The following is a 15,420-nucleotide window of genomic DNA, read 5'->3' on the forward strand; positions in this document are numbered from 1 at the left end:
TTGAATAATAAAAGTAAAGCTGAATAAATATCCTGAACAACACGTATGTGGCGCTTGTTTGTTTGTTTACAGTTGTAACAGATGTTCCCCCATAACTAGACACAATCAATCAATCTTTTATTTCAAACTCAAGGTCCAGATAGTACAACAAATTAAAATAGAATAAAATACATACATAATCACAAGTAAAATACATATAACTACATAGAAATACATAAAAACACATAGAAATACATAGAACTACATAAAAATACATAACAATACATAGAAATATTAGAACTACATAACTACTATAATGAGACGTGACGTCAATATAATGAGACGTGACGTCACGCCTCGTTACAGCTCTCTTGCGGTAGTTTGTAGAAACTGTATCTTGAGCAGAAATGAACCAAGAAACACAAATAAATGTTCTCCAGCAAGGATTTTCGTGAAGGAACTCCATTTCCCACAATGCCCCACTCTGTCGTTTCGTGACGCGCGTCACAGCTCCCTCCTTCCGGTTCCGGTCCTCTCTCCGTCGCTAGCTGCGTGGTTTAGCAGCGTTAGCTCGTCTCCCCGTGTTTCCCTCCGCTACGGGATCAGAACCAGCAGCATGTCGTACCAGGAGGAGGAAGAGGTGAGTCGAGGCGGCTCTTTGCGCGGGTTCGAGGCCCCTAGTGCTCATAACTCGCGGAGCAGCGTTAGCCCGCTAGCTAGCTAGCGAGCGTAAATCCACCGGTAACAGTAACGTGAGTAACGATGAGGCAGCGTGCTGGTGGCGGAGCATCGTCCCTGGGCCGTGGGGTAGTTAGTGAGGGACTAGTTAGTGAGGTAGTTAGTGAGGTACTAGTTAGTGGGGTCGTTAGTGAGGTACTAGTTAGTGGGGTAGTTAGTGAGGTAGTGAGTGAGGTACTAGTTAGTGAGGTACTAGTGAGTGGGTAGTGAGTGAGGTACTAGTTAGTGGGGTAGTTAGTGAGGTACTAGTTAGTGAGGTACTAGTTAGTGGGTAGTTAGTGAGGTACTAGTTATTGGGGTACTAGTTAGTGAGGTACTAGTTAGTGGGTAGTTAGTGAGGTACTAGTTAGTGGGGCAGTTAGTTAGTGAGGTACTAGTTAGTGGGGCAGTTAGTGAGGTACTAGTTAGTGGGGTACTAGTTAGTGGGTAGTTAGTGAGGTACTAGTTAGTGGGATAGTTAGTGAGGTACTAGTTAGTGGGTAGTTAGTGAAGCACTAGTTAGTGGGGTAGTTAGTGATGTACTAGTGAGTGAGGTACTAGTTAGTGGGTAGTTAGTGAGGTACTAGTTAGTGGGGTACTAGTTAGTGGGTAGTTAGTGAGGTAGTTAGTGAGGTACTAGTTAGTTGGTAGTTAGTGAAGCACTAGTGAGTGAGGTACTAGTGAGTGAGGTACTAGTTAGTGAGGTACTAGTTAGTGAGGTACTAGTTAGTGGGTAGTTAGTGAGGTACTAGTTAGTTGGTAGTTAGTGAAGCACTAGTGAGTGAGGTACTAGTGAGTGAGGTACTAGTTAGTGAGGTACTAGTTAGTGAGGTACTAGTTAGTGGGGTAGTTAGTGAGGTACTAGTTAGTTGGTAGTTAGTGAAGCACTAGTGAGTGAGGTACTAGTGAGTGAGGTACTAGTTAGTGAGGTACTAGTTAGTGGGTAGTTAGTGAGGGGTAGAAGATGACGGGTTCCTAAATGATGACGTCAGGCTGACATGGTCCCTCTTCTCTCAGTCTTCGGTTCCGGCCCAGTACGACCCGTACGCCTACCCCAACGACTGCGACCTGCACACCGGTGAGTCCACGCGCCGCCACGGTCCTCACGCGAGGAGCGCCGCTCTCAGACCGCTTCCCTCCACCTGACCCCCAGGTGACCCCAAGGCGGACCTGGCCTACGAGCGGCAGTACGAGCAGCAGACCTACACCGTCATCCCCGAGGTGATCAAGAACTTCCTGCAGTACTTCCACAAAACCACCTCCGACCTGATCGACCAGAAGGTCTACGAGCTGCAGTCCAACGGCGTGTCCAGCGAGAGCATCGAGCAGAAGATCTACGAGATCCAGGACGTGTACGAGAACAGGTAGAGCGGAGCGAGCCCTCGGCAGGCGAGGGCCGGGCGTCTCACCTGTCCTCTCCGTCCTCACCTGTCCTCTCCGTCCTACCTGTCCTCACCTGTCCTCTCCGTCCTACCTGTCCTCTCCGTCCTACCTGTCCTCACCTGTCCTCTCCGTCCTACCTGTCCTCTCCGTCCTCACCTGTCCTCTCCGTCCTCCCTGTCCTACCTGTCCTCTCCGTCCTCACCTGTCCTCTCCGTCCTACCTGTCCTCCGTCCTCCCTGTCCTCACCTGTCCTCTCCGTCCTCACCTGTCCTCACCTGTCCTCTCCGTCCTCACCTGTCCTTTCCGTCCTCTCTTTCCTCTCCGTCCTCACCTGTCCTCTCCGTCCTCACCTGTCCTCTCCGTCCTACCTGTCCTCTCCGTCCTACCTGTCCTCTCCGTCCTCACCTGTCCTCTCCGTCCTACCTGTCCTCTCCGTCCTCCCTGTCCTCTCCGTCCTCACCTGTCCTCTCCGTCCTACTTGTCCTACCTGTCCTCTCCGTCCTCACCTGTCCTCACATGTCCTCTCCGTCCTACCTGTCCTCTCTGTCCTACCTGTCCTCTCCGTCCTACCTGTCCTCTGTCCTCTCCGTCCTCACCGTCCTCACCTGTCCTCACCTGTCCTCACCGTCCTCAGCTGGAACAAGTTGACCGACCGCTTCTTCAAGAACTCCCCGTGGCCGGAGGCCGAGGCCATCGCGGCGCTGGTCGGCAGCGGTGAGTTTACACCAGTGTCCCGCAGCGTTGGTCACCTGTCTGGTTCTGAAACTGAGCTCGAGGACCTCACCTGTGAAGCAGCGCCAACAGAAACATTGTTCCTGGTTGTTTCCCGTCTGTTGTTGTTTACCTGTTGTCGTTGACCCTGTGGCCTCCTAGATGCTGTGTTCATCATCCTCTACAAGGAGCTGTACTACAGACACATCTACGCCAAAGTCAGCGTGAGTCACGGTCCAGAGGAACCTCGACACCTCGAGACCTAGACACCTAGACACCTCAAACCCTACCCGACTGAAGGACACGTCTCCAGTGTGTGGTTGTAAATATGTTGTTGTTGTTGTTGTTTATCTTCAGGGAGGACCCACTTTGGACCAGAGGTTTGAGTCGTACTACAACTACTGCAATCTCTTCAATTACATCCTCAGTAAGTTCACACAATAGTTCTTCAACTCACCTGCAGTGACCTGTGAGAGATCACCTGATGCTCATCATCTCCTGATGCTCATCATCTCCTGATGCTCATCATCATCTCCTGATGCTCATCATCATCTCCTGATGAGTCCAAATACCTCCTGATGAGTCATCTTTGTGCTTTCTGAAGATGCGGAGGGCCCCGCCCCCTTGGAGCTGCCCAACCAGTGGCTGTGGGACATCATCGATGAGTTCATCTACCAGGTACACGGCATGGTTTTAACATTGTGGGTTCCTCCTACTCAAAGTCAAAGTCAAAGTCAGTTTTATTTGTCAATTTTCCATATGTGCAAACATACAGAAGATCGAAATTGCGTTTCTCTTCTGTCCAACATAAAGTGAATTGTGCAACATATAGACAACATAGAGTGCAAAAATAGTAAAGAAACATGTAAACATATAGACAACATAAATTGTGCTAGCAGCATTCAGACATGTGAGTCTGAAAGAGGACGGAGTGGGAGGATGGGGAGAGAGTTCAGCTTCCTGACCGCCTGGTGGATGAAGCTGTTGGACAGCCTGGCGGCGTGAGCCCGGAGGCTCCGGTATCTCCTCCCAGAGGGCAGGAGGCTGAAGAGACCGTGTGAGGGGTGGCAGGGGTCACTCACAATCGAGGTCGCTTTGCGGGTGAGGCGGGTGTTGTATATGTCCTGCAGGGATGGGAGGGGGGGGAGTGAGGCACCCATGATCCTTCCAGCTGCCTTCACTATGCGCTGCAGGGCGTTCCTGCTGTGGTCTGTGCAGCTTCCGCCCCACACAGTGATGCAGTTGGTCAGGATGCTCTCGATGGTGCCGCGGTAGAAGGTGCACATGATGGATGGGGGGCTCCTGCTTTCCTCAGTTTCCGGAGGAAGTAGAGGCGCCTCTGTGCTTTCTTTGCCAGCGATGTAGTGTTTGCTGTCCACGAGAGGTCCTCACTGATTTCCACCCCCAGGAATTTGGTGCTGCTGACCTGCTCAATGTCCGCACCGTTGATGGTCAGTGGTGGGTGATGGGTGTGGCCTTTCCGGAAGTCAACAACGATCTCTTTGGTCTTGCTGTTGTTGAGCAGGAGGTTGTTGGCTCCGCACCACGTGGTCAGAAGGTTGACCTCCCTCCTGTAGAGGGTCTCGTCATCCTTGGTGATGAGACCTATCAATGTTGTGTCGCCTGCAAACTTGACCATGTGATTGGTGCTGTAGCTGGTTTTGCAGTCGTGAGTCAGCAAGGTGAAGAGCAGGGGACTGAGCACACAGCCCTGAGGGGCCCCTGTGCTGAGTGTGATGCTGCTCGAGGTGTTGTTGCCAACACGCACTGCTTGTGGCCTCTCACTCAGGAAGTCCAGCAGCCAGTTACACAGCGAGGTGTTGAGCCCCAGCTGGTCAAGTTTGCAGATTAGTTGTTGTGGGATGATTGTGTTGAATGCTGAGCTAAAGTCTATGAACAGCATTCTTACATAGGAGTCTTTTTGTCCAGGTGGGTGAGGGCTGGGTGGAGAGCAGAGCAGATTGCATCCTCCGTGGACCGTTTGGCCCGGTATGCAAACTGGAAAGGGTCCAGAGTGGGGGGGAGAATGGATTTGATATGAGACATGACTAGTCGATCAAAGCACTTCATGATTATGGGGGTCAGTGCCACTGGACGATAGTCGTTGAAGCAGGACGGAGTGGATTTCTTTGGCACAGGTATGATGGTGGTTACCTTGAAGCATGATGGAACAACAGCTTGTCTCAGAGAAGTATTAAAGACATCCGTGAAGACGTCCTTAAGCTCCTCTGCGCAGTCCTTCAGCACACGACCAGGGATGTTGTCTGGACCTGTTGCCTTGTGGGTGTTGATGGACGAGAGAGTCCTCTTCACGCTGGCAGCAGACAGGCACAGAACCTGATCATGGGGAGGGGGCGGAGTCTTGTGTGGACGAGTGCTGTTCTGTGCTTCAAACCGGGCAAAGGAGCTGTTGAGGTTGTTTAGCAGAGAGATGTTGCTGTCGCAGTTCTGTGGCGTGGGTTTATAGTCTGTGATGGTCTGAATGCCCCGCCACAGGCTGCGTGTGTCTCTGCTGTCTTTAAAGTGCCGGGTTATCTTTTTTGTGTAGGAATGTTTTGCTTTCCTGATGCCGTGGGACAGGTTGGCTCTCGCTGTTTTCAGGTCCGTTTCGTCCCCAGCTCTGAAGACCCTATTCCTAGTCCTTAGCAGCCGATGGACTTCCCCTGTTAGCCACGGCTTCTGGTTAGCCCGAGTGGTGATGGTCTTTACATGGGTCACATCATCAATGCACTTGCTAATGTAAGAAGTAACAGTGTCTGTGTACTCCCCAATGTCAGTGTGGTCGTTGTATGTGGCTGCCTGTTTAAACATTCCCCAGTCTGTTGAGTCAAAGCAGTCTTGAGAGCGAGGAGGCCCCTCTGGCCACACCTGCACCTGCTTCAGAACCGGTCTGGAGGCTTTCACTCTGGGTCTGTATGCTGGCATTAGCATGACGGTGATGTGGTCAGAGAGACCTATGTGGGGAGGGGAGGCCTTGTACGCCCTTTGTGGGTTGTGTAGACCAGATCCAAAATGTTGTCTCCTCTTGTAGGGAAATCAACATGCTGGTGTAGTTTGGGAAGGACAGTCTTAAGGTTTGCATGGTTGAAATCTCCAGCAAAGATGGTGAAGCCGTCTGGGTGAGCCGCCTGTTGTTCGCTGATGGCCTGATACAGTTCACCGAGTGCCGCATTTCTGTCACTGTTGTTGGAGGTCGGGGGGATGTAAACAGCGACTAGCAGAATCGCCGTGAATTCCTCGGCAGATAAAAAGGACGGCACCTTACGAACATAAACTCCGCCAGTGGTGAGCAGTGTCTACATACCACGGCAGCGCCCCGGCACCATGCGTCCCGGATGTAAACACATACCCGCCGCGAGTTTTCCTCCATCAGCGAGGGCTCTGTCCGCCGGTAGCATCTTAGCTGCTCCAGTCTCACAGCAGAGTCGGGATGTTGTCGTTTAGCCATGTTTCCGTGACGATAAGCACACAGCAGTTCCTCACGTCTCGCTGCTCCGTCTGCAGCAGTCTAATGTGGTCCATTTTATTGTCCAAGGATCGCACATTAGCCATGATAATGGATGGTATGGCTGGACGAGTTGGCCTAGCCGCTAGCCTAGCTCGGGTTCCTCCGCTACCCTCTTCTGCTTCCTCTCACAACGCTTGCGCCTCCTTTCTGGGGAGGAGTGGCAGTCGAGTCCGTGTGGTCGGTGTGGTCGTAGGCGGCGTAATCCGTGCTCCGAGTGTTTCCGCTTGTTCAGCGTCCAGAGTGCCGTGTAGTTTGGTCCTGCCGATGGTTAACAGAACCTGGCGACTATATTTGGGTTCCGACGTAGACAGACGAGGCGAAGACGAACAATTTTTGGACGAACTTTTGCACAAACATTTAGAAACAGAACAAAACACCAAATGGTCAGGACAGAGAGGGGCCGCTGCGTCCGTACGCGCCGCCATCATGAATCTTGTCTGTCACATCTCTTACCTCTCATATCATGAAGCGAGTTCACCTGGTGAACATCGAGTGACCACTGATCTGCTCTCGTCCCGGTCCAGTTCCAGTCCTTCAGTCAGTACCGCTGTAAGACGGCCAAGAAGTCTGAGGAGGAAATCGAGTTTCTGAGGAGCAACCCGAAGATCTGGAACGTCCACAGCGTGCTCAACGTCCTCCACTCGCTGGTGGACAAGAGCAACATCAACAAGCAGCTGGAGATCTACACCAGTGGAGGTAAAGAACCATCACCCGGGCCTGGACCAGAACCAGGACCTGGACCTGGTTCTGGTTCTAGTGACTCAAATGAGTCTCTGGAGATAAAAAGCTCAGTTTGAGTAGTTCTCTGGGGAGAAGGAAACTCAACATGGAGATGTCAGAGTAGGCAGCTCACATGTTTTTGTTGTGTCAGAGCTCACATGTTGTTGTTGTTGTGTCAGGAGACCCAGAGAGCGTGGCGGGGGAGTACGGCCGTCACTCGCTGTACAAGATGCTGGGCTACTTCAGCCTGGTGGGGCTCCTGAGGCTCCACTCGCTGCTGGGGGACTACTACCAGGCCATCAAGGTCCTGGAGAACATCGAGCTCAACAAGAAGGTAACCGCCACTGATGATGATGAAGAAGAAGAAGAAGACTGGTTCTTCAGTCGTCCCCTCCTCTGGTCGGCGTTGAGTCCCGGCGTCCTCTCTTCCAGAGTATGTACTCCCGGGTGCCCGAGTGCCAGATCACCACCTACTACTACGTGGGCTTCGCCTACCTGATGATGCGGCGCTACCAGGACGCCATCCGGGTGTTCGCCAACATCCTGCTCTACATCCAGAGGACGAGGAACATGTTCCAGAGGTCGACCTATAAATACGAGATGGTCAGTGAGCCTGACGCGTGGACCGGAGGCGGCCGGCGTGCGGCGGCGGCGGCGTGACGCCTGTTTGTGTTTCAGGTGAACAAACAGAACGAGCAGATGCACGGCCTGCTGGCCATCGCGCTCACCATGTACCCGATGCGCATCGACGAGAGCATCCACACCCAGCTGAGGGAGAAGTACGGAGACAAGATGCTGCGCATGCAGAAAGGGTGAGCGGCTCGGGGCTCGGCGCCGACGCGCCTCTCCGGCGGCCGGTCTAACCCACTTCTCCCCCAGAGACCTGCAGGTGTTCGAGGAGCTCTACAGCTTCGCCTGTCCCAAGTTCCTGTCGCCGGTGGTGCCGAACTACGAAAACGTCGACTCCAACTACCACAAGGAGCCGTTCCAGCAGCAGCTCAAGGTGTTTGCCGAGGAGGTGCAGCAGCAGGCCCAGCTGTCCACCATCCGCAGGTACGGCGGGGTCACGTGACGCCGGGAGGACCAATGAGAGCCGAGGTCGTAACCCGAGTCCCGCGTCTCTCTGCAGCTTCCTGAAGCTGTACACTACGATGCCCGTGGCCAAGCTGGCCGGCTTCCTGGACATGACGGAGCAGGAGTTCCGCATCCAGCTGCTCGTCTTCAAACACAAGATGAAGAACCTGGTGTGGACCAGCGGCGTCTCGGCTCTGGGCGGAGAGTTCCAGTCAGCGTCTGAGGTTGACTTCTACATCGACAAGGTGCGTAGCGCTGCCTGTCTGACGGTCCGCTCTGTGGCTCTGGATGCTCACCGCTCTCCTCCCACAGGACATGATCCACATCGCGGACACCAAAGTGGCTCGTCGCTACGGAGACTTCTTCATCAGACAGATCCACAAGTTTGAGGAGGTGAGTCGTGATCAGCTGCTTCGTTACAGGAGATTAACTTTATTTTGTGTTTGTGGTCTTTGTTGGAGCTCATCGTCACCACAACATGTAAACAAACAGTTCATGAACACGGACTGATTCATAATCCTGTTTCATCTGTAACGTCCATCTTTCTCTCCAGTTGAACAAGACGATGAAGAAGACTCTGGCCACCGGCACCGCCGCCGCTGCAACAACAACAGCAGCCGCAGCGCGAGCAGTCTGACCTCAGGGTTCTACGATTGATAACTTTTCTATGTAACTGGCATCAATAAACTGGAGCGCTGAACTCTGTGTCTTTACCTGTCACGTGTGCCTGTGACCACCAGGGGGCAGTGTTTACCAAGTCCTCCATACAAGATGCAACATCTACCGGTACGTTTAGGTTTGACCAGTCAGGCTCAACTGATCCTGTGAATACGGGAGAACATGAATGAACCCGTCTTCATGAATGTTTTGGTTCTACATCACGGGGTCGAGGTCGAAGGCTGTTGCATATTTATTTTATTTGCACAGATCACTCAACACAGATCTCAGGAGTGGTGACGAGAAGACAAATAAAAACGTACAAAATGGAAATATATAACAAAACACACAAAGGAAGAGAAGTACGTCATGTCACCACACACACAATACAGGATACACACAATACTCACTACACACAGACATCCACATCATGGCGCCTCAGGCGGCTTCTTTGAAAATATTTTTGTGCCTTCACATTTTCTATAAAATAAAAAAATTAAGCAAACGTTGCTCGTGTCGAGCTCTCGGGACCCGGCAGTGAAGTCTGGGCTCAACGCCGTCTTCAGGTTTATAAAACTTTAACTGAGTTCTTGCCATGATTTTATTTTGACTGCCTTTTGTTTTTAAATTCATAAACAACTTGACAAAATGTTTTAAAGATCCTCCTCACCATCGTCGATTTAGAATCTGTCATTAGTGAAGAGGCTCCGAGTACTAAAGATGAAGAGCAGGACCAAGTCCACATGTTCTCTAAAGATGAAGAGCGGGACCAGGTCCCTGGTCTCTAAGGATGAAGAGCGGGACCAGGTCCCTAAAGATGAAGAGCGGGACCAGGTCCCTGGTCTCTAAGGATGAAGAGCGGGACCAGGTCCCTGGTCTCTAAGGATGAAGAGCGGGACCAGGTCCCTGGTCTCTAAAGATGAAGAGCGGGACCAGGTCCCTGGTTTCTAAGGATGAAGAGCGGGACCAGGTCCACATGTTCTCTAAAGATGAAGAGCGGGACCAGGTCTCTGGTCTCTAAGGATGAAGAGCGGGACCAGGTCCCTAAAGATGAAGAGCGGGACCAGGTCCCTGGTCTCTAAGGATGAAGAGCGGGACCAGGTCCCTGGTCTCTAAAGATGAAGAGCGGGACCAGGTCCCTGGTCTCTAAAGATGAAGAGCGGGACCAGGTCCCTGGTCTCTGGCCTCCAGCAGACTGCAGTGGCCCCTCTTGGTGCTGGTGGACCTCTGGGAGCCTCACTAGGGACCGACAGTATCTGAAGAGCTCTAGTCTGCTTTAAATGTCCGTCTGTAATTGACCAACAAAAACAACAACAACAACATGTCCCTAACATCTCTGATGTCTTCTGTGTGTGTGTGTGTGTGTGTGTGTGTGTGTGTGTGTGTGTGTGTGTGTGTGTGTGCAGTCCAGGTGCGACTGCAGAAGGTTTCTGACCACGAGGTTCAACACGCGTCTCCTCCTGGAGGCGGAGTCTCTTCTCCACTGAGCGCTGAGACGTCCATGAAGAGGACAAGGCTCCTCCGTATGAACCTCAGCTTGAAGCACGTGGGACCAGGAGGACCAGGACCAGGAGGACCAAGACCAGGAGGACCAGGACCAGGAGGACCAAGACCAGGAGGACCAGGACCAGGAGGACCAAGACCAGGAGGACCAGGACCAGGAGGACCAAGACCAGGAGGCCCAGGACCAGGAGGACCAAGACCAGGAGGACCAGGACCAGGAGGACCAAGACCAGGAGGACCAAGACCAGGAGGACCAGGAGGACCAAGACCAGGAGGTCCTTAGCAGGCCGTCTCACTGGTGGACTGGTTGGCTGATGAGGAACATAGAGACAACACACACTCACACACACACTCACTCACACACACACACACACTCACACACTCACACACACACTCACTCACTCACACACACACACACACACACACACACACACACACACACACTCTCTCTCTGTCTCTGTCTCGTGGCTCAGACCAGCGAGGCCTCGGCTAGTCATAACTCGGTGATCTCCAGCGGGCCGCCCCCGTCCTTGTGGCGGTGCATCGGCGTGGACTTGGCCGACTCGGTCCGGGCGTTGCGCTCGGAGTAGAGGCCCCCGTCGGCGTTCAGGCCCTCCATTGAGCGAGCCAGGGCCCGCTGGTCGTCCTCTGGCAGGCTGCTGAGGTCAGAGGTCAGGAGGGTGCCCGTGCTGCCGTGGACCACGTGCACGCCCTCGGGACCCTTCAGCTCCACCGGGAGCTTGTGCTTGAAGCGCAGGGTGCCGCGCCCCCCACCAAGGTGCTCGTCTTCATCGTCGTCCAGGTCGCTCTGGATTAGCTGTCGAAGGAGGAGAGAGTTAAACCTCCTGAAGGTTGACCACTAGAGGAGAGTTAAACCTCCTGAAGGTTGACCACTAGAGGAGTTAAACCTCCTGAAGGTTGACCACTAGAGGAGAGTTAAACCCCCTGAAGGTTGACCACTAGAGGAGAGTTAAACCTCCTGAAGGTTGACCACTAGAGGAGTTAAACCTCCTGAAGGTTGACCACTAGAGGAGAGTTAAACCTCCTGAAGGTTGACCACTAGAGGAGAGTTAAACCCCCTGAAGGTTGACCACTAGAGGAGAGTTAAACCTCCTGAAGGTTGACCACTAGAGAGGAGAGTTAAACCTCCTGAAGGTGGACCACTAGAGGAGAGTTAAACCTCCTGAAGGTTGACCACTAGAGGAGAGTTAAACCTCCTGAAGGTTGACCACTAGAGAGGAGAGCTAAACCTCCTGGAGGTTGACCACTAGAGGAGAGTTAAACCTTCTGAAGGTTGACCACTAGAGGAGAGTTAAACCCCCTGAAGGTTGACCACTAGAGGAGTTAAACCCCCTGAACGTTGACCACTAGAGGAGTTAAACCTCCTGAAGGTTGACCACTAGAGGAGTTAAACCCCCTGAAGGTTAACCACTAGAGGAGAGTTAAACCTCCTGAAGGTTGACCACTAGAGAGGAGAGTTAAACCTCCTGAAGGTTGACCACTAGAGGAGTTAAACCTCCTGAAGGTTGACCACTAGAGAGTTAAACCCCCTGAAGGTTGACCACTAGAGGAGTTAAACCTCCTGAAGGTTGACCACTAGAGGAGAGTTAAACCTCCTGAAGGTTGACCACTAGAGGAGAGTTAAACCCCCTGAAGGTTGACCACTAGAGGAGTTAAACCTTCTGAAGGTTGACCACTAGAGGAGAGTTAAACCCCCTGAAGGTTGACCACTAGAGGAGTTAAACCTCCTGAAGGTTGACCACTAGAGGAGTTAAACCTCCTGAAGGTTGACCACTAGAGGAGAGTTAAACCTCCTGAAGGTTGACCACTAGAGAGTTAAACCTCCTGAAGGTTGACCACTAGAGGAGTTAAACCTCCTGAAGGTTGACCACTAGAGGAGTTAAACCTCCTGAAGGTTGACCACTAGAGGAGTTAAACCTCCTGAAGGTTGACCACTAGAGGAGAGTTAAACCCCCTGAAGGTTGACCACTAGAGGAGTTAAACCTCCTGAAGGTTGACCACTAGAGGAGAGTTAAACCTCCTGAAGGTTGACCACTAGAGGAGAGTTAAACCCCCTGAAGGTTGACCACTAGAGGAGTTAAACCTTCTGAAGGTTGACCACTAGAGGAGAGTTAAACCCCCTGAAGGTTGACCACTAGAGGAGTTAAACCTCCTGAAGGTTGACCACTAGAGGAGTTAAACCTCCTGAAGGTTGACCACTAGAGGAGAGTTAAACCTCCTGAAGGTTGACCACTAGAGGAGTTAAACCTCCTGAAGGTTGACCACTAGAGGAGAGTTAAACCTCCTGAAGGTTGACCACTAGAGGAGTTAAACCTCCTGAAGGTTGACCACTAGAGGAGTTAAACCTCCTGAAGGTTGACCACTAGAGGAGAGTTAAACCTCCTGAAGGTTGACCACTAGAGGAGAGTTAAACCTCCTGAAGGTTGACCACTAGAGAGTCTTTGAGGAACAGAGGGAGTGGAAGGAGAAGTCAGGAGATGACTGAACAACTAGTCGTGAAGCAGCAGAAGAGGAGAAACGATAGTTTCCAGAAGTGGGTTAAATAAACTCTTCTCGGAGTCTGAGGAGACGTCATGGAGGGTTCCTCACCAGGAGGTCTTTCATCTTGATTCTACACATCCAGGACAGTCTCAACCTTTTGGTATTTTTGTGGTAAACTGAACTTCTGAACTTTATTTGACCCAACGTCTGGCGGCAGGGAGCAAAGACAGCAGAAGTAGTGAGCAGGTGCTCAAGGTCAAAGGTCACAGCAAAAGAAGACCACGGTCCGGCGGTGTGAGACCCCCAGCTGCTCCTAGCCCACCTCCGTGACTGACGAGTGGTCTCCCTGACTGGTGGACACAGTGACCAGCCGCGCCGCAAAGAGCGTCTTCAGCCTCAGGTAGTCGTCCAGGACCACATTGAGCAAGGAACCCTGATGGGGGGCAGGTCAAACAGGTATAGCATCCTCCTCCCACAGGAACCACAAAGGAATCCACAGCAGGACCACCGAGGACCATCGTTGACCATCGATGACCATCGTTGACCATCGTCGACCATCGTTGACCAACGATGACCATCGATGACCATCGTTGACCATCGTTGACCAACGATGACCATCGATGACCATCGTTGACCATCGTTGACCATCGTTGACCATCGTTGACCATCGTCGACCATCGATGACCATCATTGACCATCGTTGACCATCGTTGACCGCCTTGACGTCTCTGTTCTCATTCTGGAAGACGTCCTAGATCTTCTGATCTTCTCCTCTTGTCCGCTCAATGATTTTTGGGAAGGACCAGAGCAAAAGAGCTTTTTGAGATGCTTTACCTTGATAGGCCCCTCCCTCATAATCTGACAGGTGCTTTACCCTGATAGGCCCCTCCCTCATAATACGACAGGTGCTTTACCCTGATAGGCCCCTCCCTCATAAAATGACAGGTGCTTTACCTTGATAGGCCACTCCCTCATAATATGACAGGTGCTTTACCTTGATAGGCCCCTCCCTCATAATCTGACTGGTGCTTTACCTTGATAGGCCCCTCCCTCATAAAAGGACAGGTGCTTTACCCTGATAGGCCCCTCCCATATAAAATGACAGGTGCTTTACCTTGATAGGCCCCTCCCTCATAATCTGACCAGTGCTTTACCTTGATAGGCCCCTCCCTCATAATCTGACAGGTGCTTTACCTTGATAGGCCCCTCCCTCATAATCTGACAGGTGCTTTACCTTGATAGGCCCCTCCCTCATAATCTGACCGGTGTTTTACCTTGATAGGCCCCTCCCTCATAATCTGACAGGTGCTTTACCTTGATAGGCCCCTCCCTCATAATCTGGCCGAGTTTAGCAATGTTGTCGTACTCCTGAATGGCCGCCCTCAGGTAGCGGTCGTCCTCGGGCTTCGCCGGAGGCTCTCGGCCAAACGTCCCCTGTGGAGACACACACATGAACCCTTTGGACCGGGCTTTGAGAACCACCGCAGGCCGGCGTCGGTACTGACGTGCGTGCGTGCCGGGCTGTTCCACAGGTCCGTGATCTCGCTCAGGTTCTCGGGGAGGTCGTCCTCGTGGTCAGCCTGAGCGGCAAGCTCCAGGTTGCGGCAGAACGGGTCCAGCCACACCGGGTTAGCCCTGCAGAGGCAAAGACCACAAGATGGGATTCTGAGTGATGAGCTACACACTCAACCTCAAGGGACATTGGGACATTTTGGGGAACCAGACTTGGATGAGAAGATCAATGTCTTGGCATGAATAATGTGAACAGTGTGTCTTTGATCTTTAGAGATAACTCAGTGGCACCATTTGGGATCCCTTTGGTCTCACCCCTCAAAGGAGTACTTGTTAGTGTTGGGCATGTCCAGGATGTCCATGAGACCCTGGTTCCCTGGTGGTAGAGGACAGATCGTTCACAACGGTTAACATCCATCAAAGCCACATCCTGAAGCTACAGGCCCCGCCCCCTCAACAGCTGCTGCTCACCTGTGGATCCTGCAACGATGGCCTTCAGCTTCCTCTGGTGTCTGCAATACCGGAGGAAGAAGAGACCATGAGACGGTAAACAGGGTCCAGGTCTGAGCAGACTCTGCATGGATCCACCTGGATCCACGTGGATCCAGGTGGACGTGGATCCAGGTCAGTGCAACATGGCTGAACGGGTTCTTACACTTGGTGGTAGTGCCAGTTCATGGTGACAAACAGAATTCCTGCCAAGCACAGCAGCACCGCCAGGATGATGATGACGAGCTGCAGAGGAGAAGAGCGTTAAAGCCACCGAGAGCCGAGCATCGGCCCGAGGGGTTCCTGGAGGTCCAGACCTGCAGCGTGGTGATGTCATCGGGCAGCGTGTCGCTGATAGCGGGCTGCACGTCCACCACGGTGTACTTCCTGAACAGGTTCCTCAGCTGCTCCTTGTTCTCGTCGATCATCTGGATGACCCTGAGAGGACACGGCAGGTGAACTCCTGCTCCAACAGGAAGTGCAGAACATGCACACCTGGGGGGGGGGCTCCTCCGTACCTGGCAACGTCCAGGATGGTGTTGCTGTGGTTGTTGACCACGTGGATCAGCATGTCCGTCTGGCCGTAGCTGACCCGGCCCTTCTTGTCCACGTGGAACTGCGCGAGGAGAGACGACGGTTTGAATTCCTACGCGCGCCAAGTAGTC

General features: G+C 52.6%; 2 protein-coding genes across 2 annotated transcripts in view; one reads left to right on the forward strand and one right to left on the reverse strand.

Annotated features, from left to right (window-relative positions):
* Positions 1 to 495: 495 nt before the first annotated feature.
* On the forward strand, positions 496 to 8,792 carry eif3s6ip (eukaryotic translation initiation factor 3, subunit 6 interacting protein). The gene is made up of 15 exons (XM_056435087.1): positions 496 to 619; positions 1,714 to 1,774; positions 1,850 to 2,060; positions 2,714 to 2,793; positions 2,953 to 3,014; positions 3,148 to 3,217; positions 3,395 to 3,468; positions 6,823 to 6,994; positions 7,198 to 7,352; positions 7,451 to 7,621; positions 7,697 to 7,830; positions 7,898 to 8,071; positions 8,148 to 8,337; positions 8,405 to 8,485; positions 8,646 to 8,792. Exons 1-15 carry the CDS (start codon positions 596 to 598, stop codon positions 8,727 to 8,729), a joined length of 1,743 nt encoding a protein of 580 aa, XP_056291062.1. The 5' UTR covers positions 496 to 595; the 3' UTR covers positions 8,730 to 8,792.
* A 198-nt stretch (positions 8,793 to 8,990) lies between these two features.
* Positions 8,991 to 15,420, reverse strand: part of cdh23 (cadherin-related 23) — a 62,709-nt gene continuing 56,279 nt past the window's right edge. The window contains exons 28-36 of the mRNA XM_056436190.1: positions 15,274 to 15,371; positions 15,073 to 15,193; positions 14,922 to 15,001; positions 14,738 to 14,778; positions 14,582 to 14,642; positions 14,260 to 14,389; positions 14,069 to 14,188; positions 13,077 to 13,187; positions 8,991 to 11,069 (exon numbers count right to left, since the gene is read on the reverse strand). Of these exons, the coding sequence (XP_056292165.1) occupies positions 10,746 to 11,069; positions 13,077 to 13,187; positions 14,069 to 14,188; positions 14,260 to 14,389; positions 14,582 to 14,642; positions 14,738 to 14,778; positions 14,922 to 15,001; positions 15,073 to 15,193; positions 15,274 to 15,371 (1,086 nt within the window). The 3' untranslated portion in view covers positions 8,991 to 10,745. The remainder of the gene's footprint in view (positions 11,070 to 13,076; positions 13,188 to 14,068; positions 14,189 to 14,259; positions 14,390 to 14,581; positions 14,643 to 14,737; positions 14,779 to 14,921; positions 15,002 to 15,072; positions 15,194 to 15,273; positions 15,372 to 15,420) is intronic.

This window comes from Pseudoliparis swirei, chromosome 17 (genome assembly GCF_029220125.1).
Source record: "Pseudoliparis swirei isolate HS2019 ecotype Mariana Trench chromosome 17, NWPU_hadal_v1, whole genome shotgun sequence".
NCBI classification, from domain to species: domain Eukaryota; kingdom Metazoa; phylum Chordata; class Actinopteri; order Perciformes; family Liparidae; genus Pseudoliparis; species Pseudoliparis swirei.

Excerpts from the sequence above, each read along its gene's own strand:
- eif3s6ip (XM_056435087.1), top strand. The coding sequence starts at position 596 with ATGTCGTACCAGGAGGAGGAAGAG. Across the intron at positions 2,061-2,713 it reads CAGGACGTGTACGAGAACAG|CTGGAACAAGTTGACCGACC; the intron begins GTAGAGCGGAGC and ends CACCGTCCTCAG. Across the intron at positions 7,622-7,696 it reads CGACCTATAAATACGAGATG|GTGAACAAACAGAACGAGCA; the intron begins GTCAGTGAGCCT and ends TTTGTGTTTCAG.